We start from the raw sequence: 22,818 nt of genomic DNA, 5'->3' as shown, positions 1-22,818 counted from the left end.
GTTATAATATTGAGTTTCATGGTTAAAAAATCAATACGCATGAAGACATTTGCACTGAAATTTTAAAGAAAGTGTCAACCATAATAACACCATAGCACTAGGATTGTACACACTGTATTCTGTCTGCACTATGGAAATAATGTAAGTTGTGTGTATGTGTGAATTTAAAATGTAATAAATATATTTGTATGGCTTCATGATCACTCTTACCTTGGCGTACTGACTGTGTTGTTTTTTCACATGTATCATTTAAGAATACAGGTTAGAGTACAGTTAGTAACAGAGTTTCTGTTGTGCTAAATGGTACCTAGTAATGTACAAAGAAAGTAGACATTAAAAAACAACACAATGAATCCGATGCCTTCAGGATCTCTGGAGGTGTGGAGCTCTTTATATGTTTGTCATGTTATTTATGAGACTTAGTAATGTTGAATTACTTGGTATTGTACAGCAGAGTCAGTGTGTGTCTGCATATCCCTCTAGGACAATAAAGTCTCATCTTATCTGATCTTATCTTATCTTATTGTGTCTTATCTTATCTACTATCTCATGCGTTGTTAGAGAATAGTGAATTTGAAACTAAACTGTGTAGTTTACACCATTAACATTATGTTCCTGTGGACCCTATAGGTATACTTTTTGTAATATCTAAAAGGTGCTTTATTCAGTCATTCTAGCTTCTCATCACATTGTGAATCAGCTTGTTACTAATGACTTCAGACCATTGTTTCTATTTCTGTTTTTAATTAGAGCTTTTTAAAAATGTATTGTAGAGTCAAAAGCACCCAATTCCGTCTATGCAGTTTTGATAGATGGTACTATTTATTGAATTCATGTTTATCATGGGTCCTAATTTGCATTAAGGAAAAGTACGTATTTTCGATTTACACAATGTATAAATGAACTGTAACTTTGATAATAATAATGGTTTAATACTTTAATACTTTAAATACATAACTCATAATGTTTTGAGAAGAAAAAAGTTAACATTTTAAAATATTACCAACTGAATCAGTCATTTTGTCATGATATTGATTTTTAGATTGACAGCGGAACCTTTGTTCCATAGCTATGGGGACGGTGTTTCTGACGCACCATTCGCCTGTTTACTTTTCCCGGGTAGAAGCGGAAGTTGAGACGAGGGGAAGGTGACCGAATGGCAGAGAGCTGAACAGTCCTAGAAACACCAGATTATCACGGATACAAAGCGAACAGAGCATATTAATATAGTTTAGTTGACAGTGTGAGAACCATGGGAGCTCACCTGGTCAGACGGTACATTACAGAGACCGACACCGAGCCGGACCCGTCCAGAAAATACGAGTTCGACCCGCAGTTCGGCTTCCCGGAGAGGAAAGAGAGAGGTGAGTGTGTTTGCAGGCTGCAGGCTGCAGGCTGCAGGCTGGATACAGTCAGCCTGCTGTAATATTCAACTTTTAACTTTAATTAATCGTATCTTAACTGCAAGCTCCTATTTATTCCTTATGGAGTGACTTACAGGCGTGCCGTAAAGCTGCGTCAAGTGACGCTCACTGTCGGCTGACTGTCACCTAATGTTGTTACTGGGTCATTATTAATTTAATTATCATTTTCCATCAATTTATATATAGAAACCGTCTCTTACGTCAATGAGTTTTGGTTTTAAATGTCTTTATTATAGGAGGTGTATGAAACCTATACCTAAAATATATCATTGTGTTACTTAATTAATAGGGACAATTCATTATTCCCCTTTCTGCCGGGACCCCGTGGAATCCCCTCAAGGGCCCCTTGAGGTCCCCAGGCCCCGCTTTGAGGAACAGTGACTTCCAACATGTGTGATATTAAGACAATAACAGAAAACAATCAGGTATCATAATGAAATAAAGATAACATGAAGGACATGTATGTGGACATTCTCATTGTTCATAAGTTGGATAGACCCTAAATATGTTGTCACTGTAACCTTCATAGTCTTGGGCAGGGTGACGGGGGAGTTATTCATATTGTTAACAAGTGTCAAGCTAATTGATAAATGTTTTATGTAAATTACGTTTTTAGCTGGCACTCAGTTATTTCAGACAATTGAAATTCGAGACCAGACATAAAAACAGTTTCTTCTCCTCGCTTTCACACCTAACAGTTAATTGAGGCATTGTGTAATAACCTCGAAACACTATAATACCCATTATATGTGTGTGTATATAGCACTCATCACTTCCTTTCACTACTTGTGTTAAATTCTACATTAGTGTAAACTATGGATGCACCAATCCAACTTTTTGGGTCCTGACACTTTGGGCATCGGCTGATACCAGTAATTATATAATATGCTGTATTGCTTGGACTTGGATCATCCTTTTATGTGTAAGGAAACAAATAAATATATAGATGTAAATGTACTGAATTTTTATTTATTAAATTAATGGTGTCTATTACTAGATCGACTCATTGTCACTGATACTTGACTGATAACAGTAGTATTGCATCTCCAGTGCTACATGCTACACGTATATAGCTATAAAACCCATCATTACCAAAGGTGTCTAGTTGATCAGGATGAGGACTGATCAATATATTGAACTTTAAGGTGTGTTTTGGTAGTTTTTTATGTGCAAATGCAGATTCATGGAAAGGTATGAATCTTACCAGAAATGATGTGATACACAGTGAATCTGAGGCCCTCACAGCCCATGGGGATCTGGAGCACATACAGTCTCGCTTGGGGCAACAGTGCAGTTGTCCACGAACTATCACCTTGCTGGAAAATAGTGAATATTGAGCTTAATTTATATGTTGCAGGTATTTTGGTAGTATTTTTATGTGCAGAAACAGATTCATGCAAGGGTAAAATACATATAAATACATGTCATGTGATTTCTTTGATGTTTAATTTAATCAACATGTGCTTAAAATTAGTGTCAAAGGGTGGTTGTGATGTTTTGAAACAAATCTTGGAGCTGCTCCAAAGATATTAGATGAGGTAGAAACTCAACTGTAAATGGAAATAAAAGTGATTTTGATGCACATCTTAAGCGTAATTAACCACAGAGTAATAATGACATTGTCAGTGGAACACACTTTAAACATATGTCACCTTGTTGAATCAATTAATGGTGCACTTTTAGTTCGGTGCATGAAAATGGCTTTGAGTTGGTAAGGAGAGCCCCTTGAAAAGACACTGTCAGGAAAAACCTGTTTGATATTTATATAGAAGAGTTGTAATATTTAGAACATTGAATGCTATTAAGACTATACAGGACCTCCATCCTGGAGGCAAGGGACATCACTACACTGAACATTACCATGAAATCATCCGGATAACTGAATAATTGTGTGATAATATTATTTATTTTATGTTTACAGCATATGTTGGCCATATACCTGCTGACTGTGTGTGAGTGGAATGTGCATGTAGTGGAATTAATGTTATTTATTTAGTTTTATCTCTTTACTTATGTATTGCTTAAAGATCCATCCTCACTTGGTGCAATGAAATTTTGTTGCATTTTGTTTTTTACAATGACAATGAAAGGAATCTTGAATCTTGACAGAATTTGTATAATAGACACCGAATCCAAGTCCAAGCGCTGACTCACATGTATTATCAGAACATATTTTATCATTTAAAGATGTCTGAACTTGTTTTATCCCTTCGGCAGAGATGGTAGCGACTCAGGAGCAGATGAACTTGGCCCAGCTGCCTTTGGAGCAGAGGGACTACTGTGCTCATAACCTCCTGAAACTCATGAAGTGCAAGCGGGACAACTGGCCCAACTTCCTGGCCTGCAAGCACGAGAGACACGACTGGGACTACTGCGAGCACCAGGAGTAAGTGTTTCACAGTAGAGAAAGGGTTGAGATATGTGAAAGGTTGCTTTATATATAAATTTGACTTTTCTATATACAGTTAACTTAGTTGGTTGACTGTATATAAAGCCATTCTCTTTATTTGAATGCCTTAAGTTGGAGCATTCTGCCGTTTTACAAGTTCAACTTCTAATGGCGCTTAAATACATTCAAGATCATCAATCTCCTGTCCACCTTAACTGTATGCTCACTGTATTTCTGTCCCCAGCTATGTGATGCGTATGAAGGAGTATGAGAGGGAGAGGAGGCTTCAGCTGAGGAAGAAGAGGGTTGAGGCCCAGGCTGAAGCTGCATAAGCAGTACATCCTGATTTCTTCTCTGTATATACCTGCTGCTGTTCTCATTAAACAATCTTGTTTAAGCTCTACAATACCAGAGTCTGTTTAATGTCTAAACACACATTTATTCTCTGGCTGAAAACATGGTCAGAAACATTTATGTGATCTTTGGTCGACCGAAGTGAAACTGTGATTTGATTTTGAATTTGCTATCTGCTGAGGAGTCCATGGTCCAGGGACAAAGTAATTAGTCTTTGTTAGTCAGCACCACCTTGTGGCAGTTTGCTTACACCTGTCAAACTTCTTCCTAAATCAACTAAACTTTTAACCAAATTAATTACACACCATTTTTAATATTTGGCCATTTCTACTAAATATTTCATCTTTATTCACCACCATTTTTTTTTACACATACAATTTTTAGATGAATCTGAGTATTGTTTTGACCATTTTCCTATATGTGGTTGCCAAACTATTGCAGGTATTGCCTCTCAAGCACATGTAGCTCAAAATCAGCACTCACTTGACATGTAACTTTGAACACATTATGCCACTGGAACCAAACTTAGATGTGAGCTGACACCCTTCAACCCTGACTGAATGTGTAAAAGTGTTTTGCGAATTCATGAGGCTACATTAATAAAGTGCAAACTTCTCTGAAAGGATTTAACTATTATTCAAAAATCATGACTCGGACCAAAGCTTTGTCTTTTAACTTATCATCATGTGAAGACACAGTCGATTAAGTCATTATTAATACACCTGTAATACTGCACCATGACATGCAAAGAAATGACATTTTGATTTACCCATTTTTTTTAATAAATTACACTTCATCAGACATCAACAAAATTAAATGCAGTCAACTTCAAATTTAGATTAATGAATATCAAAATGGAACAATTCAAGCTTTGCTGAATATCACCAGATGCAGATTCAGCCCCAAAACAACAGTATCAGATGTCATAAGAGTCGTTGGACATCTTTCCAACTTACAATGTTTATGTACAGTTCATCATTTAGTACACACTGGGTCGTTTGAAGGTGAAGACCGCTCTGGGAGCTCAAAAGCACACAAGTCTGATAGGGGGCAATAAAAAAATTAGCAAGTATAGTTTTACATTTTCACTCAACATGACAGGGATCGAGGAGAGGGAAGGAAAAATTGGTTAGATTCTTTCAGTCAGTCTAACAAATGTGGATCCAGTGTAGATTTAGGAAGAAGTTAACAAAAGGAGGGCCCCATTTCACTTTTGGGCTGGAGATGAATGGGCGAGGGAGCGACCATGTGGTCCTTTACAGTATGAAGGGTACAATGGGTGAGCGGAGAGGAGGGTAGTCGCGGAACTCCTTCAGGTAGCTGCGGTGCTTTCCCTTGGCCCACACGGTCATCTGGATGAACCCCACCAAGGTGAAGAAGGCCACCGGCAGACACTGGGTCATCAGTGTGAAGCCAAACCAGGAGCCCAGCTACAAGAGAAGGAGGAGGGATGTTACATACAGACTGGCACCACTAGAGGGCAGAAGCTGCAGGTCTAACACTAACAAAAACTGTTTTGTCAATTATGGAAGAAAAAATTATACGGGGTGGTTAAATCCTCCAACTGTGCAACTAATGTTATGTATGCTTTAAGCTAAATTTCAGCTACCACATGCTTAATAAAGATTGTTACCTCATAGGTGTAGTTGGGGCAGGAGACCAACAGGAAAATCCAGGTGAAGGGGTTCTTGGTTGGATAGGGGATCTTCCTGGTCTTGGAGCCTGGATGAAGAGAGCAGAAGAAAAGAGGACCGAGTGTCAAAGAAAAAAAAATCTAAATAGTTGTCAATTACTTTTCTCTTGATGCATTAATCAACTAATTGTTTCTGCTGTTTCCATAACTACACAGTGTGTGCTTGAGAGGCAAACAGTAAAGATGTGACTGGCGTGTTTACCTGGTGGACGGAGGTTGCGGAGAGCAATGTGGATGGAAAAGTTGCCGATCTGACAGAACTAAGAAAGAGGAAACTGATCATTGACACTGGTAGCAAAAAAATTCAGGTCCTGTATCTCACAAAAAAACTTGTACATTTCTGTGGATGTCAAAAATGGAAATTAGTGGGCAAAATACCATTGAAGTGATGTTAATGATGACAACCTTGTTCATCAGTCAAATAAAATCAAAGTTCTATAAATTAAAGGACAACGTGTTGAATATTACCAAGAAGATGATGAGGGCCAGTCTGATCTGTTGCTCCCCGTAGACTGCAACAAGACGCAATTAACACAATTAAGTACAGATGAAAAATGAGTTACAATGATCAACATGTAGGTTTAGGTGATTGCATACTCACTGGGTGGAGTATACAGCGGGTGGTTGATGTAGTAGGCCATCCACGCTGCAAAACCCCAGTAGTAGGTACAGTTCTGAAACACAAAATGTGACAGGAAACATTGTCTTCAAGACTTCGATGTGGTGGTAGAGATACACTTTTTAAATCAGTAATGTAATCCACGTGGCATCTTTGCAGATATTGATGTAAGGACAGATGTATCTAACCTTAAAGATGTTGCGTAACGGCATTGTTCCATGAGAGAAGCGATGGACAAACAGCGTCTCCAGCAGCCTCTTACAGTAGTGGAAAGAGTGACACATACAGGCGAGACTAAAAAAAGCAGAGACACATTAGTTCCGATCCTCCTTAAAAATGAAGGCTGCAGGTACAACCATCCTCTCAGTGACAGGAAATCATTAATTGACTGTTTTATCATCTTGTCCAAGAGCTCTTGTCTAGATAGGATTGTATGGCTAATTTCATATATATGAAAAAATAATGTTTTAAAGGAATAGTTTGGGAGTAAGATGCAGGTTAGCTAAGCTTAGAATAAAGACTGGGAACAACTAGCCAAGCTCACTATACAGTATATCATTCTCTGTATCTTTGTTGTGAGGTTGTCGGGCCACTAGAAAAGACTATAGGAAGTAACTGCACCCAGCCAAGAAGTAGTCTCACATATAACACCCCGTAAAACCACAAATTATTGTAAGGCAAAGGTTTTGAAACGATTTAAAAAAAATAAGACACACCCTGTAAATAGTGAGCTTTAAATGGGGTAGTACCTTTGTGCTGAGCTAAGCTAAACTGCTGATGGTTAAGGCTTAGACATGAGATTGGTGTTGATCTTTTTATCCAATTATTTGCAATAAAGTTAATACATGAAGAAAGCAAACTGTATTTCCCAAAATGTCAAACTATTTCTTTAAGTTCTGACATTTTAAACTTACAGGGGCGCTTGCATGCAGTGATCAAACACTGGAGGAAAAGAAGACTATCTATAACTATATAGAGTTTGTAAAGGCCTGTGTGGGAGACACTCACTGTACGACCCAGTGTTTACTGGTGGTAAAGTCATATTTGGGTGCATAGATGAAGGGAACTCTGAAGTAGAACATCAGATAGATGACCAGAGGACCGGTATACTCTGTCAGGAAGACCTAAAGAGAAAATACAGAAAGCAGGACAGCATGAGTCAGAGCTGTTACACATTATCTAGTGCTAATGAAGTTTGTTATATTTTCCTCTACCTCGGCCTGGAGACCCAGTTTAACTCAGATAAACCAACACTTGGCACATACATGTATTCATTTTTAGCCTTTATTGTTGTCATGCTGTTCATTTAATGACTTGATGATGTGTTAGGGTTATGTAAAAGATAAATATGCTCTCTCTGCTTCCCTTTCCTTCTATCTCTCCTCTCTTTCTCACTCTGCTCCAATTTTTCAGCGTCTGTAACTTCAGTAAATTAACCTCCGAGTCAAGAGGAAAACTTTTGCCCCACACATACACGCCCTCCTTTTTTACCCAGCGGAAAATCTCGATATAGCTCTGCTTGATCCCACTCGTGCTCTGATAAATGTGGGCTTGTCTGAACCCTGGACTGGGTCCGACTATTCCTGTGTTTGGACTGTACTCACTGTGACCCAGCTGATCTGAGCTCCCAGGTCTCTGAAGTAGAATGTTGCCGTGGTTCCCACAGGAAGGTTCTGCAGAACATCCTCGTCCTTCAGAGACTTCCCCTCTGAAATACACACACATTTACTTAACACACACACACACCCTGAGATTTACATTGAATTATGATTATCAATCATCACGTTGATGAACCTTCACACTTTTGTTGACTTACTGGGATCGAGGCGAATGGACTGTCTTGCTGGGTACCACTGAGGATCTGAAACAGTCATATAAACAGACATCTTAAGACAGGATATAAAGTCAGTTTTTCTACATGCAGCTTGAGGATTTACTTGATCTTGAATCTGATTTATGAGGCTTTAGTCGCCTGAGGAGATATGACACTCACGGCTCCTGTGGAACATAGACTTGATCTCCCCAATAGTGGCATTTGGCTCGACCTACAAATAACATCATGATAAATAAGCAGAGGGACATGTACGGACACAAACACACAAAGGAACAGATAATAACCCTGTTTTCCATTCATGATGGTGATTAGTGATAAATTTAGCTCTGGCTGTGCCCACACACCCCATGGACGTGGGCTATTTAACAGCTGGTATTAGGGTTTCAAAGAGCCTAGACACACACACACACGGACACACAGACACACACACACACACACACACACACACACACACAGACACACACACACACACACACACACACACACACAGCCAAAGTACACGACCTTGTGCCAGGCTGCCAGCAAATGGCCGAACTACCACAAATATAATCACAACGACAACAACACAGAAACACGAAGCGCACACAAATGAAAATCAGCTAACAGCTCTGTGAGGCTGCACAGCTGTCAGATTTGAGCAAAATGCTAACAGCAGCATGACAACATGCTAGCATTTGACAATGCTAACGTGCTGATGTTTAGTAGGTGATGATGCTAACCATGTTCACCATCTTAGTTTAGCGTATTAGCATGCTAATACTTTCTAATTAGCACTGTTGACAAAGTAAAGCTGAAGTTGATGTGGATATCATTAGATCAGCAGGTGTTGGATCATAAATCAAAATATTGGCCAAATTCAAATTTGTGACATGATGAACGAGCTCTATGAAAGGTTAGGGGGTCACCAGAATCTTTACAACTCATATTACTGCGGTCCAGTCCTGCTAGTCTTGTTTTGGTTTACTTACATAAGTATGAAGACTAACCTGCACATGACATCATTTTAACAGCTCAGATGTCTGCAACAAAAATCTCTCAATCCTCTGACATTCATAACCTCAGTGACAAGTTTCGTGAAACACTTTGATTGGTATGAATGGTATTTGCCTGCTGGCCTGGGCGAAGAGAACTAAGATGCCTTTGTGAAATGTGTACCTATATAATGAAATCAGTGTCTGAGCAAGACTGTGATATGAGATGAGACAAAAGCAGAAGAGATTACTAAAGTGTATATCTCTAAATATGTTGCTTTGTGACTTCCTTCATAAATCTACACAAGATACACTGGAACAAATGACAAGGTACAAATATTTGTATTTCCATATCCCTCAGACATTAAATGGTAAGTTACTTATAAGTCAGTATAACTATTCAATTACATAGCAATTTGAGCATTGAGTTTGGCTGATACAACAGAGCAGACATGTTATTAGTTGCTTAGTAATTGCCAGTCCTGTATTAAATTACTGTTTAGCATTGTTCTACATAAACAGTGCAGCTATACTATAAATTATCTCAGCACTATGGTTAGAAAATCATACCCAAAAGTTACCTTTCAGGGGAATTTAAAGAAAATGATAGAAACTAATCATCATCTTCTGAATTTCAATGCTCAGGACAGAAAAGCATGAAATTAGAAATGATTGACAGATTAACAGGTTTTTTCTATTGAACTCGCCAAGTGACTTTCCTCACAGCCTGTGTGACCCAGCTGTAGTAGACTGCTGCTGTAATCGACTTAGCTTCTGTTCATGTCGTCCTGAAGACCTCATGCCATTTTCGGCAGATGACATCACTAAGAAACCAACTGTATGTGACCCTTGTGGCCTCCCCCTCAAACACCCCCCCCACACCCTTCTTTCTACAAGCTTCATTTAGTACTGATTATGGGTTTGTCCTATAAACTGGGGGTGTGCTATATCATATCTTTCATGATAATATCTGTATATATTGTTTTATTTATATTGTGACAAAGGCAATATTCTGACCTGTTAACATAATGACATCATACCGTTGCATACACAGCAACAACAAACATGGCTGAAAGCGAAAGTAACATCGATACCAGCTCCACAGTGGAGGAGTTAGCTCCAAAAAGGGGAGCAACTTGAGAAGTGTGGAAGTGATTTGGTTACATAAGATCAGATGAACAACAAACCACGTTAATATGTAAGAAGTGCAAACAACTAACTTTCACCATCTAAAGCAGAAGCGCCTGGTCCAGTAAGAGGAGAAAAAAAATATCCTGCAAGAAGTATTGCATCATTTTATTAAGAATATAATTATCGCAAAAATACTAAAACATTTTCACCCCTTCTATAAACCTGGACCCAGACATGATTTAATAATGCAGTTTTATTTCTAACTCCATTGACCCATTTTAGGAAACCAGTCCCCCCCAAAGGGCCCTCTGTCCAGATCCAGATCTATATCGGTCATGACTGCCTCACCAAAAGGTGTTAAGATTGTGGATGCTATCACCATGGAAACTCTGCTAATCCGACAACATGGTATAATCCAACAAGGATAGCACCTTATGCTTCTCAATCCTGAAGAGCAGCCTTTGATAAGCCGAGTCTGTCTGTCAGGGTAACACCACAGTAAACTGCCAACAGGCCTCACACCAACATTATACTGAACCCTCCTAAAGCTACAGCTCTGACCCACAGGACCAACAGATAAATGCTGTCTAACACAACAATAACAAGGTACAGGCCAAGTGCTAATTACTGTAAATATACCTGATAAAACACGCTTAGACCTTCTATCAATATAAATGCGACTGAAGCCTTTTAGTCTTGACTTTAATCCACCAGTAAATGAACTGGCCAAAGCAGACTGTAGTATAATGATTGTTGTTCTGTCACATCTGTAAAATCAATACTGCTGCCGGTAATGTTTAATATCCTGCAAGCCACCAAGAAAATGTGCTGACATGAACTACAGAGATGTTCTTGTTTCAACTCTTCTTCCACGGTGAAACCACAGAGAATTTAATACCTCAATTAATTTAAATAAAAACACTTGCACACCAACACCTGTACATATTTCCTATGTAGTGTACACCTATAATTACAATTTTTTATCATTTTTTAACTCTGTATACTTACTCTGTTTGCACTGAACTGTGTGCATGTTTTTTTGTGAGCTAAGTAAGACACATGTTTTCATCACATTGTTATAGACAAATGACTGAAATCTCCTTCAAATTATTTTAAATCTTCTCATGATGAAAAAGTACATTTTTTAACCCTCTCTTTCACTTTCCTGATGGGTGTAAATCCTGTTTACTCAACTTAACCTGTTAACGAGGAACATATTTTTAGTTTATAGTAAATTAAATTGTTTAAGTATATTCTGACACTTATGTAGGTTTTCTGTGTCGAAACTTTCATAAGATCAAAAAAAAGCTGGAAACTTTTCATTAACACCTCAATTCAAAGTGGCATCTATAAGTATACAATACAGAAGATCATAAAGTATAAAAGATTTAATAATAGATGATATTATGAAGTGATGACACAAACTACTTTCCTATAAACATTTCAACACAGGGAAGTTTCTTTATTATCATCAGGAGAAAGGTGCAACCCTACCTTCAGTTGTATAAATATTAAGCATGAATTGCTCAGACATGAACACTATGAATATTATTATTGATATTATGAATAAATCATATTATGCAGATATACATATGACACAGAATTCCCACAAGAGACAGGATGTGGACACTGCCTGTTAACAGATGCAGATTTGAGTCCATGGATGAGGTGATGCTTTATTATTGTAAACTGTACTTTGTATCTCGTGCATCTCTCTGGCAGAAAACTAACACTGAACCAGTAAAGCTTAATGGATTTATTCCAGGGTTGTCACACTTGTTTTGCAGTAGGTGATCATGACATTTTGTCGACCCCCTGCGTGCGCCAAAAACTCCCTCCACACCCAGGTAACTGAAGCCAGCAGTGTTGTGTCTCATGTTGTGTCAATGGTTACACTCACAAAGCTGATTGACAATGACGACGACAACTACAGCAGCTCCACTGTGCTCTAGAAAAGGTCTCACTCACACACACAGACTTTTTACAGTAATATATGACTGCCAAACTACACGTTGCATTTAATGAACATAGAGATGCACACGCTCAGACACAAGGACAATCAAACATGAGGTTAGTAAAGTAAAAGAAGAAGTTCTCACCTTATCCAGGAAGCAGAGCTTGTCCTTGGTCTTGGCATCCAGTATCTCCACCTCAAAAAAAACAACAGCTTTTTTAGTTTTTTTAGCAGGTTTGCGTTTGACTGGCGGCTGGCTCACCAAGGGTGGAGCCGCCGCTGCCGCCCCATTGAGCGTCTTTTTACCGCCGGTGGCCTCTAGTAATAGGGCATCCATGTCCACAGTCCTCCTCCTGAACTCAGTTTATTCACTTCTCCCCCTCACTCTACCCCTCAGCTTTCTCGTCACTCTCCACCTCTTGACTTGTCTGTCCCAGATCCTCGCCAAACTGGAAAGAAGAGGAGAGGGGGAGCACTCAGCTGTGGAAATAAATCTGCCCCCCCCCCTCCACAGCTCCGCTGCCCCTCCCTCTTCCTCCTCTCTGTCATTCTCTCACCCTCCCTTCCTCCCTCCCTCCCCTCCTTCATTCCTTCACTTCTGGCGCACTGCTTTATTTAACTGCCAGCCGACCCCTGGAGTGCAGACATATGCCACATGTGTGTGCACAGTTGCATACACAGTCCCCTGGCAAACTGTCCGCAGTAGATCATCTGTGTGTATCTCCAAGGAAACTTCTAGTCTGAAGGCTTCATGTCAGAGCTGCTGTTTTGGTATGGAAATATAACCCCTAAAAAAGGACACCTGATGACCCCTGACACCTCTGAACCTCAGGTTAAGTGGAAAGAAGGAGAAGAATTATGACAAACAGTGGCACCATCTCAAGTTTGACCACCTCTCTTCCTCCTGCCAGCTAAATATAAACATCTACTGCTAACTCTGCATAAGCAGCCCTCTCCCCACAGACCCCCACCTATCTACGCCTATGCAGTGATGTCATGGGGTCTCTGTTGATTATATTTTGCAGGACTGTCATTCAGTCCTCATGTCCATACTACAGCATGTTCGTGTTGTACCTTGAAACCAAACTCTTGTAGTGCCAGATCGCTCAGTCACACGCAGAGGGAGTCGCCCTTTCCTGCCACCACAGGGTGTTAATACCCCAGACTCTCTGGGCTTAGTTGGGGCATTCCCCTTGGTGAAGCCTGACCCCACCCTTCTACTCTCTAATGACCAACATTTGGAGATACAGTTTCCATCATGAATGAAAGACATATAGTCACAAGTGGCAACACGGTTTAGGCCAGACTGATTTTCTATTCAATATTAAATCAACGTACGTTTATGAAATATTGTCTGTTATGTGAAAAAATGAATAAGTAAAATACTTTAAATCCATTTCACCCACACATCTTTATGTCCTTATGTTGGATTTTTGTTTTTGGTATGCACACTTATGCAACATCACATGTTGAAAGGGGAGCATCATTACAAAATAAACCCTTAAATAAACAACAAAGAACAGGATTTAATCCTAGAGGCCTAAACTTGCTAATCCTTTGGTTTTTTTCCTAAAGTGAACGCAAACACTCGCCTACACTTAAAAAAAGGGCAGGACACATGACACCGCAGTCGAGGCTCAAGGGATCCAAGCCCATCTCTCATCTTCTCTGTGCCAGGCATACCCATTGCCACCACATCTTGTCTATATAAAGCCTCTGCCTGGCAGTGACAGTCTGTCCTGGTAATGCACTCCGGGCTGAAGCACGGAGAAATTCGCTTTAATTGAAACACTGACCCGTGAGTGGAAGCATAGTTTTGCTGGCTTTTCCTGTACACTTCTGCCCATGATGTCACAAGGTAAGAGACGACTTGTGCAATCATCAACAGCTACTTGTTAAGACAACGAACAGACTTGAAATGTTTGCTTATGCTTTGCCAAACAGAGATCACTGAAGGTGATGCAGCTCTCTGGTGCTACCTGCTGTAAATGCAATGAAACTATGATTAAACTGGTCTAAATGAGCCATATGAAAAGACATTTTCACTTAATGTTTTCACCAGTTGTGTAATGTGTGAATTACACATATTAACTGTTGAAATTAATCACCACACAATCTAACAATGTGTATATATTGATACTTATCATTCAGTTTCAGTGACCATATACAAAAATCTTTGCACTCACTAAAAGTTGCTTACTGGCGCTTACTGATAAAAAGGTCACATACTGTATTTTTTTAAACAGGGACCCCATAGTATTTTGCAACAATCACAGATTTTGATGCCTGTAAAATAATGCTTGTCTGTCTTTAGAGCTCACACCTCACCTGTCAATATGTGATCAACCCACCAGTTTTTCTTCTATGATTGACCTCCACTGAATATGAAGAGTCATATTTCAGTGTAGTACAGTGTCCACTAGTTAAAATGTGTGTACTAACCCACAGTAGCTTTGTGATATTTCACAACTGTGCAGGCTACTGCAGCCAAGGGCATGGTCAAGGGGGATCATGTTGATCAGGCCATAACTGATGATAAAAGTTGAGTCAATCAGATAGTTCAGAGGTCGCTGTAGTGGCCTGATTGGCACATTGGACTGTGCACATAAACGATGTGCAAACCCGTGCAAACACTGAAAGATAAAAGGTCTTACACAGTTATGAAATAAAAAAGAAAATGTATCAAGGTTTCATGAACTCATTAACTTGTGTCACCCTAATTTTCTTCTGCCCCACCTAGGTTGCAACATCTACACCTGTCTACAGAATGGAGGGGAACTAGAGGTGCCACTGGTTGGGTCGGTTTCAGTCAAGCTGCTTCAGATCCTGTCTGATGGGTTTTTACTACTCCTGAAACTATTTCTTAACATGTAGAGAAGCTTTCTGTGTTTGTAGTTGTGTAATGGATAGGACACAATTATAATGGCACCATAGGAAACTATTAATTACACAAATGGTGCAAAAACAGTAAAACAAGGCTCTCTGCACAGTCAAAGCGGGGTGTCACGATAGATTCTTTTTTTCTGAGTTGAGGTTGACTTTGAGTTGTTTAAAGCAGATATAAGATAATAAAGCAGCCTGGTTTAATCCACCAAGGCTGAGACAGCGCTCTTGACTGTTCACCTGCATTGTTGGGTAATAACAAGATAAGAAGCGCCTTGAGTCACTCCAGCCAGAGATGGCGCAGTATCCTACACACCAACCTACACTTTATATCGAAAACTTCACAAATACCAAACACAATTCCTCCTAACTGTAGAGGCAGGTTGACTCTTTAAACACAATATCTGCTAATACAGCCGTTAATTTCGGACAATGAGAGGCCACAAAGCTGATAGCAACCTGCCCATGACAGGCGCTGCAGCATGCTTGAGTCCCTGCTCATTTTAAGGCTCTATATTTGACGGTTCTGGTAGCATTTATACTAAAAAGATACACCTGAAAAATCCTCACTGGTCAAATCCATAATATTTTGCCCTCGTAAGGCGCCCCATTGACGGTTTAGAGTTTCAGAGACACTACTTACCTCGTAGTGCTTCATCTTGGCAGTTTTCAACCCCTTCCTTAATATCCCGGAAGAGTGACAGAACAACCTCCAATCAGCGGAGTAATATGCGACCGGGTGTCCGCTACATCCGTCACACAGCCAATCAGAGCCGTCAGAAGTCAGGCGAACACGCCCATAGTGTCAGCGATGTAGCCAATGAGATTTGAGAAAATTGAGAGGTCTTGGGTATGGCAGCATAATTGGATTTATTCATAGTTAGGCTTTATTTCACTTTGAATAGCAGCTCTGTCCTCACTCATCCAACAGAAGACAGACTATTGCTGTATAGAAAACTGTTTGTATGTGTGGTGACTCTTCCATTCTTAACGTCTTTTTTCATTTCATTGTATTTATTTTATATCTTTTGCCCTTTAAAATTGTTCAATTTTAAGTTTTTCTACGTTTTAAATTTGTCGTTTTTTTCAAATTTGCACGTTATTTAAACCTTTAAATATTCAGTTTCTCTTTTAAAATGCACGATTGTATACACTGTTTTGCTTGTATATGAATAGTGCTGTATATCAATAAAGCAAAGCCTGTTCTTGCCTGTTGTATTGATAGCTTACCTTAGTACGTCAAATTAAACTAAAAATCTTCTATCTATCTATCTTCTGATTCTACAGGAGGATTTTTACACTGTGTATTTGTTTGGCATAGTTAATAAATACTAATTGATTTATTATAGCGTATTTTTAGACTTACTCATTGTATTGTACGCTGCTGGACCTGAGTACAAATTTCATTTTCATGTGCAAACATGAAAATGACAAATAAACTTGAAACTTGAAACTTAATTCCTAGTACAGCAGCAAAACAAGTCAATCCAACGTCATAATAAGCACAAATTAATGGGGGAAATACATTCTAAGGAATAAAAGTTGTGGTACTTCCCAATCTAAATATACAGACCAATGATGTTTCATGTCTACTGTAGATATGCCTGGTCTGTGGACCTTATTCAGAAGAGCCATTATTTTTATCTTGATGTCTAAATATACAGGCATGCATACATAGGCCTACATACTTTAAATTGATGCCCTAATAATACAAAAGTGAGGGACATAACTTTGAATCTTGTCCTCTATAAAATAATATATAAGGTCCAGCTTTTTAGAAATGAATCCTTGACTGATTTATGTGAGTTTGTTGGGCTGTTACAACATGCAGTGATATTTAAAGTTGCCAATGCCCTTCCCAGAAAAACAGGTTTTGCTTCACTTGACAAATAATCTCATACAAATGGCACAATTGCTGTTTTACAAACTAATTTCAACATTGAACTGTACTTTACTAATTCATAAACACATACTAACCCCAAACACCCTGAAATCTTTGGAAAACCACAATTGCATGAAACAGAGAACATCTGTGGTAAATTGACTAGGATTATTTTATTGTGCTGTAATAATGCTTAACAATGCTTGTCTGTGTGTTATAGAACAGTTTTTGAGATGTATATAATACATGGCTTGTCTAATCTATTTTCTGTGAATACATTTTCTGACATAATTACCCTAAAGATCTGTGTACAGAGTGTATGACTGTTTTACTATTTGGACACTGTTTTCCAATGCAAACATAATACTGCATGTCCCAATATATATTTAATTGACATTTGTCTGAAATACCTGTGACTGATTGATCTAATACATCAATAATTCAGCTTTCAAGTTTGTTACTGTTGTTATACTTTAAAACTCAAGAAGTAACTAATCAACAACATGACTCAAATAAAATGGGCATAATGGTCAATGTATAATTATTTTTGACATTTTCTGACACATTGTCTAACCTGAGTTGTGGAAGAATTATCTCTAGTTTTAATTTGATGTTTGGTGGTTAAATAAATTAAATCATCTCATGCAACAGTAAATCATCTATGCCCCTCAGCTGGCTGCCTGCCCGTGATGTTGGCCTCCTTCTCTTCTCCATCAAACCTATGAATTTTGGAGACATTTCAATATGACATATTTAGATAAGCCAGGCAAAAATAAATAAATAAAAACTCCTACATCAGTACAGTATCAATGTATTACAGTAATACATTGTATTAGCCTATGTTTTACTCAACTGGTCCATGACAAGTGATCAAAAGTTAAAAAAAAGAAGGAAAAAAAAGAGTTGTATTTTTTAATGATGGGTTCATAATGAACACTGAAACAGTGTTGCAATAATACCTTCTGTTCATACTGACCATTAAAAGATCCCTTCATAATACACTTTCAATATAAGTGATGGGGGGCCAAACCCCACAGTCCTCATTTAGAGAAAAGTTGTTTTTAAGTGTTTATGTAAATTGAGGCTTCAGCTCAGTAAGTTGAATCAAATCTGCCACAGTTGCAGTCTTTTTAGTAAAAAAAAAAAAAACCTCTTTGTTTTCTCAACAGAGTTTTCCTGTTCAGCTGCAGTGGAAGGATTGTAACAAAAAGAAGGAATCTGGCAATAAAAAGACTTTAGCCTGGAAAGATATGGAATTGTTTGACTAATTTAGATGAGTGAAGCCTCATATTAGCCTCAAATAAACCTCTAAATGAATGTTTACACAGAGAGAGAACTGTAGAATTTGTCCACAAAGTAGAGCCATCATAATAACACATTATGAAGGGATCTCTGAATGGTTTGTATGAGCAGGACGAATGAATACAGTAAGAACAACATGTGTCAGTGCTCAATTTGGGAACCGGTCTATTATTTTAAGATACACTTGAAAAATTGTGAACCTGTCCTTTAAGCCTGGGCCACACCCAAATATGACAAAGTTCCTAACAGCACTTCACCCACAGTTACATTTTGGTAGTCTGCCAATGTACTGCATTATAATCAGCAATAAAGTCAAACGTATTTCATGCTTTTGTTTATACCTACATGTTATTGTTGTATTGTTGTATTATAAAGGGGATCTCTTGCTGTCTAAATGTTTCCCTACAGCCATACTGAGTTTTGGGGGAGACTGATAAGGTATGGTATGTGACAGTGCAAGTGTCCGATATTTCTGACAGCAGTGAAGGCAGCATGGTGACGTCTCTCTGGGCGTGTGTTTGCCTGTCACAGCGGAGATAGTTCAGGCTGCTTGTGGAAAACTCTGGAAGTTTCTGCACCGTTTATAAAGAAAATATTCGGGGCGCATTGGGCTGAGTTGAGACGGAGGACAGACCGAGGACGCGCACTTCAAGTTCATTAACAGTAGTCTACGAGCAGCTTTAACTGCCACTTAACAGGCCTGCTGGATGGTCAAAATGGGTAAAGACTACTACGACATTTTGGGGATTAAGAAAGGAGCGTCAGAGGACGATATAAAGAAAGCGTATCGCAAGCAAGCTCTCCGCTTTCACCCCGACAAAAACAAGTCACCGGGAGCTGAGGAGAAATTCAAAGAAATTGCCGAAGCTTACGATGTTTTGAGCGACCCGAAGAAAAAAGACATATACGACCGTTTTGGAGAAGAAGGTAAGGTTTACTGTAAATAACTAACTGAGAGATGAATCTGAAGCTGAGAGTAAATAATACGAGGGTACTTAAATACATCGTTAATCTGTGAATGCCTAAAGAGGTTTGGGTTCACGGTAACAGCATCAAACATTCATGCAGGGCTCCATACAGACTTATCTGTGTATTTAATGGCACTCCCATCTGCTCTGCTGCTTTCTGAGCCAGGAAAAGAGAGGCTCTAACATCTTGTTTCTACAAGAGCTCAGGAAATGAGTTTGTGCAGTCTTGTTTCTCCAAGAACTCACACACAAGCTAAAACTGAATAGGTCCAAACTTGATTCCAGCATGGAGAGCTGTGTTTGATGCCCAGGAAGGGGCGGGGATTCACGTGTTTCAGCAATGTTGTCATTTTTATCTTTATCTGTCACGTCTGTTTGGTATCCATGGTTACATAAAGGTTAGCTTGTAGTGTGACGTATTTCCCATTGAAACTAAATATTTGTGCGGTGTACAATTACAAGAGGGACTTAAGTCAAATCCCTCGTATCTGATTGGACCGCAGGCAGTGGGCGGGACTGAGAGTTTGGCGCAGCACGGAGCTACAGAGGATTTGTTGCTACACACACACACACACACACACACACACACACACACACACACAAACCTGTTGTTAGAGCAGGGGGAAGAGGGAGAGAGTTTTTAATCTGCTGATATCCAAACACATATCTCCTCCTATCTCTCTCCATATTGTTTTTGACTACTTACAACACACAAACTGAAAAGGGCAGTTTTATGTGACCAGTGAAGCCAGTTATTCGTCCAGTCACATTTCATTGGTTTAACATTTGTAAATGCCCCTGAGTGCAGCATGAGTCATCAAACATTTGAAAGCTTTACAGGAGGGGAAATGACTGACACAGATTTATTGACATATATTTGGCACATGAGAGATGAATTACTAGTTAACACAGCAACACATGATTAAAACTGGAAAATGTATTTTTACATGCCATGGGGCCAGTGGCGGTTCTATCTTGAATGACACCCTGGGCAAGACCCCCCTTTTTTTAAAAGAAAAAAAAAAGCATCCTTTAGATTTCATGTTATGGCTAAAGGGGAGTAGTCTGTGAAAAATACCCAAATGCACTATGCATCAAAAACTATTTCTACTTACTAACTCCTGATAATTACCTTTTTTATGGAATAATATGTATCACCCAATAGTGAGTACATGTATAATGAGGAAAAACAATGACTTGGTGTTTGTTTTGACTTTGATTCATTAACACAGAGCTCCTCACAGTTAATTCTGCTGCTTATGTTGTTTATTGTAACATGAACAATATTTTTACAGTTTTGCTTCTTGGCCACTTTTTTCTTTCTCACTCCTTTACGACTAAAAGAAATCAAATTATTATTTATATGTGATGAATTTGATTTAATTCAATATATGATTTAAAAAGAAATGTATTCCCTCATTAAGAGTATGAAAACATTTATGAGTTGTCACAGTGAGAACGGTATTACTCTGGTATTCGAGTGCAGACACTGTACACTGTAAATAGACTTTACAGTGTCTGATACTGTAGTCTGAATGAATAAAAACAGAAAAAATGTTCAGTCTAATCATAATAGAATAAGTGTGTTATGATTTTTAAGGACATTTAATCAAAATCATCAACAAAAGTAAAAGGACGTTACCTCTCAATAGCACCTGCTCTCTCCCTTACCTTTCTTGGTATGACAATAAATCACGCATCAAAGGTGTGCACTACACAAAGATTTAGTGTGTTTTAGTGTATTAAATATATTGATTGTTTCTTTCTTCCAGGTCTTAAAGGAGGAGGCCCCTCAGGTGGTGGCGGTGTTGGTCCTGAAACCTTCAGCTACACCTTCCAGGGTGACCCTCATGCCATCTTTGCAGAGTTCTTCGGTGGACGTAACCCTTTTGAACAGTTCTTTGGTGCTCGCAATGGGGGCACGGACGAGAACATGGACACTGACGACCCTTTTGCCCGCTTTGGGATGGGTGGCGGCGGAATGGGCGGGTTCCCTCGCTCTTTCAGCTCTGGTATGGGAGGACTGGGGGGTCAAAGTAGCGTTGTAAAGAAAAACCAGGATCCGCCTATTGTTCACGACCTCCGGGTGTCCTTGGAGGAAGTTCTGTCGGGTTGCACAAAGAAAATGAAGATCTCCCGCAAAAGGCTGAACCATGACAGGCGATCGCTAAGAACAGAAGATAAAATTCTGGAGGTGCAGATAAAGAAGGGGTGGAAAGAAGGCACCAAAATCACATTTCCCAAGGAGGGCGATGAGACTCCGACAAACATTCCAGCTGACGTGGTATTTGTGCTCAAGGACAAGCCACATCCGGTGTTCAAACGTAACGGCTCTGACATTGTTTACACAGCCAAGATATCACTTAGAGATGTAAGTTAAGATCACATGCTAAATATAGACTCACCTGATATACCAAAATACACCCTTTTAAATATATTAGAATCTTAAATCAAAGGACTTGTGCCTGTTATTTGCTGGTAATCATGTATCAAGTTCCTGTTTTTACCTCTTCCTGATCTCATTAACTAATTTTCTTGTGATTTTGTTATCCCCTCTGTCCCATCAGGCCTTGTGTGGCAGCACAGTTAACGCACCCACATTGGACGGCAGAACTTTGACAGTGTCAACAACAGATATCGTGCAGCCAGGGATGAAGCGGCGCATTAGCAGCGAAGGGCTGCCTTATCCCAAACGCCCTGATCGTCGTGGTGACCTAATAGTGGAGTATGAGGTCAAGTTCCCAGAACGGCTCAATCAGAGTGCCCGGGATACCATTGCTCAGGTCCTCCCACGGTCGTAAACAAGACAAACAGACCTCCAGGACTTAAGAATTATCGCACTAAGCTGCCAACTACTTTTTTATGTCTATCATCACATGGACGTTCATGTGGAGTTATAAATCACAGCAGACATAAAGGACAGATTCATGGGCAGAGCATACTGTGAGTCGTCCTTAATGTAAATACCACCTTGGCAAAATGCTTACAGTGGATTACTGCTACATTTCACGGGCTAGAATGTAAATATGGCCAATATGCTTTGGTGTTCTGTTTACTGAATAAGATTATATTTTGATGAAAGTAAATGTATTATACAATAAAAAATATATGTATACTATTCTGTGGGTAATAAAAACTCTCTGAGGAAGTTTTATCTCTTTGCTGTATGTGAGTGGAGTGCATTGAATTGAATGAGGTGCAAACAAAGTGGAGACTCCTACGTTTTTTTTAAGTATTTGTTTTAATTACTATCAATACAGGTCAAGTGGGCAGGAAAGAAAAAAAAGGTTTATAGCTGATAACAAATGGCAGTACTTGTCAGTTTGTATTTTTAACCATCTTCATGGGAAGGATAATAAAGAAATGCAAACTGACACTGAAAACATCAACGAGGGTGGCCCCACAGTTTTTCAG

At 39.2% G+C, this 22,818-nt stretch overlaps 3 protein-coding genes across 4 annotated transcripts; 2 read left to right on the top strand and 1 right to left on the bottom strand.

Annotated features, from left to right (window-relative positions):
- The first annotated feature begins 1,120 nt into the window (after window positions 1-1,120).
- On the top strand, window positions 1,121-4,219 carry ndufb7 (NADH:ubiquinone oxidoreductase subunit B7). Its single transcript, XM_053331787.1, has 3 exons — window positions 1,121-1,364; window positions 3,642-3,810; window positions 4,058-4,219. The coding sequence occupies exons 1-3, from the start codon at window positions 1,253-1,255 to the stop codon at window positions 4,143-4,145; spliced, it is 369 nt and encodes a 122-aa protein (XP_053187762.1). The 5' UTR covers window positions 1,121-1,252; the 3' UTR covers window positions 4,146-4,219.
- A 706-nt stretch (window positions 4,220-4,925) lies between these two features.
- Window positions 4,926-15,951, bottom strand: tecrb (trans-2,3-enoyl-CoA reductase b). 2 transcript variants are annotated; one of them, XM_053331695.1, is made up of 12 exons: window positions 15,896-15,951; window positions 12,515-12,565; window positions 8,473-8,524; window positions 8,296-8,340; window positions 8,084-8,187; window positions 7,488-7,603; window positions 6,668-6,773; window positions 6,462-6,534; window positions 6,329-6,372; window positions 6,063-6,120; window positions 5,801-5,889; window positions 4,926-5,597 (listed from the first exon to the last, which is right to left on the bottom strand). In XM_053331695.1, the coding sequence occupies exons 1-12, from the start codon at window positions 15,908-15,910 to the stop codon at window positions 5,424-5,426; spliced, it is 927 nt and encodes a 308-aa protein (XP_053187670.1). In that variant the 5' UTR covers window positions 15,911-15,951; the 3' UTR covers window positions 4,926-5,423. The 2 variants fall into 2 exon arrangements, with proteins under 2 accessions (XP_053187670.1, XP_053187662.1); XM_053331687.1 differs by lacking the exon at window positions 15,896-15,951 and having other exon boundaries at window positions 12,515-12,854.
- A 3,046-nt stretch (window positions 15,952-18,997) lies between these two features.
- Window positions 18,998-22,540, top strand: dnajb1b (DnaJ heat shock protein family (Hsp40) member B1b). The gene is made up of 3 exons (XM_053331706.1): window positions 18,998-19,363; window positions 21,177-21,775; window positions 21,972-22,540. The coding sequence occupies exons 1-3, from the start codon at window positions 19,144-19,146 to the stop codon at window positions 22,203-22,205; spliced, it is 1,053 nt and encodes a 350-aa protein (XP_053187681.1). The 5' UTR covers window positions 18,998-19,143; the 3' UTR covers window positions 22,206-22,540.
- The last annotated feature ends 278 nt before the right edge of the window (window positions 22,541-22,818 follow it).

The sequence above is a fragment of the Scomber japonicus genome, chromosome 2 (genome assembly GCF_027409825.1).
Source record: "Scomber japonicus isolate fScoJap1 chromosome 2, fScoJap1.pri, whole genome shotgun sequence".
In the NCBI taxonomy this organism is placed as follows: domain Eukaryota; kingdom Metazoa; phylum Chordata; class Actinopteri; order Scombriformes; family Scombridae; genus Scomber; species Scomber japonicus.
The sequence above is the reverse complement of the archived record's forward strand: the minus strand, read 5'-3'. Positions and strand labels throughout refer to the sequence as shown.

Excerpts from the sequence above, each read along its gene's own strand:
- ndufb7 (XM_053331787.1), top strand. The coding sequence starts at position 1,253 with ATGGGAGCTCACCTGGTCAGACGGTACATTACAGAGACCGACACCGAG. Across the intron at positions 1,365-3,641 it reads CCCGGAGAGGAAAGAGAGAG|AGATGGTAGCGACTCAGGAG; the intron begins GTGAGTGTGTTT and ends TCCCTTCGGCAG. Across the intron at positions 3,811-4,057 it reads GACTACTGCGAGCACCAGGA|CTATGTGATGCGTATGAAGG; the intron begins GTAAGTGTTTCA and ends TTCTGTCCCCAG.
- dnajb1b (XM_053331706.1), top strand. The coding sequence starts at position 19,144 with ATGGTCAAAATGGGTAAAGACTACTACGACATTTTGGGGATTAAGAAA. Across the intron at positions 19,364-21,176 it reads CGACCGTTTTGGAGAAGAAG|GTCTTAAAGGAGGAGGCCCC; the intron begins GTAAGGTTTACT and ends TCTTTCTTCCAG. Across the intron at positions 21,776-21,971 it reads CCAAGATATCACTTAGAGAT|GCCTTGTGTGGCAGCACAGT; the intron begins GTAAGTTAAGAT and ends CTGTCCCATCAG.
- tecrb (XM_053331687.1), bottom strand. The coding sequence starts at position 12,706 with ATGGATGCCCTATTACTAGAGGCCACCGGCGGTAAAAAGACGCTCAAT. Across the intron at positions 8,525-12,514 it reads AGCTCTGCTTCCTGGATAAG|GTCGAGCCAAATGCCACTAT; the intron begins GTGAGAACTTCT and ends TGTTATTTGTAG. Across the intron at positions 6,121-6,328 it reads TGGCCCTCATCATCTTCTTG|TTCTGTCAGATCGGCAACTT; the intron begins GTAATATTCAAC and ends CCTCTTTCTTAG.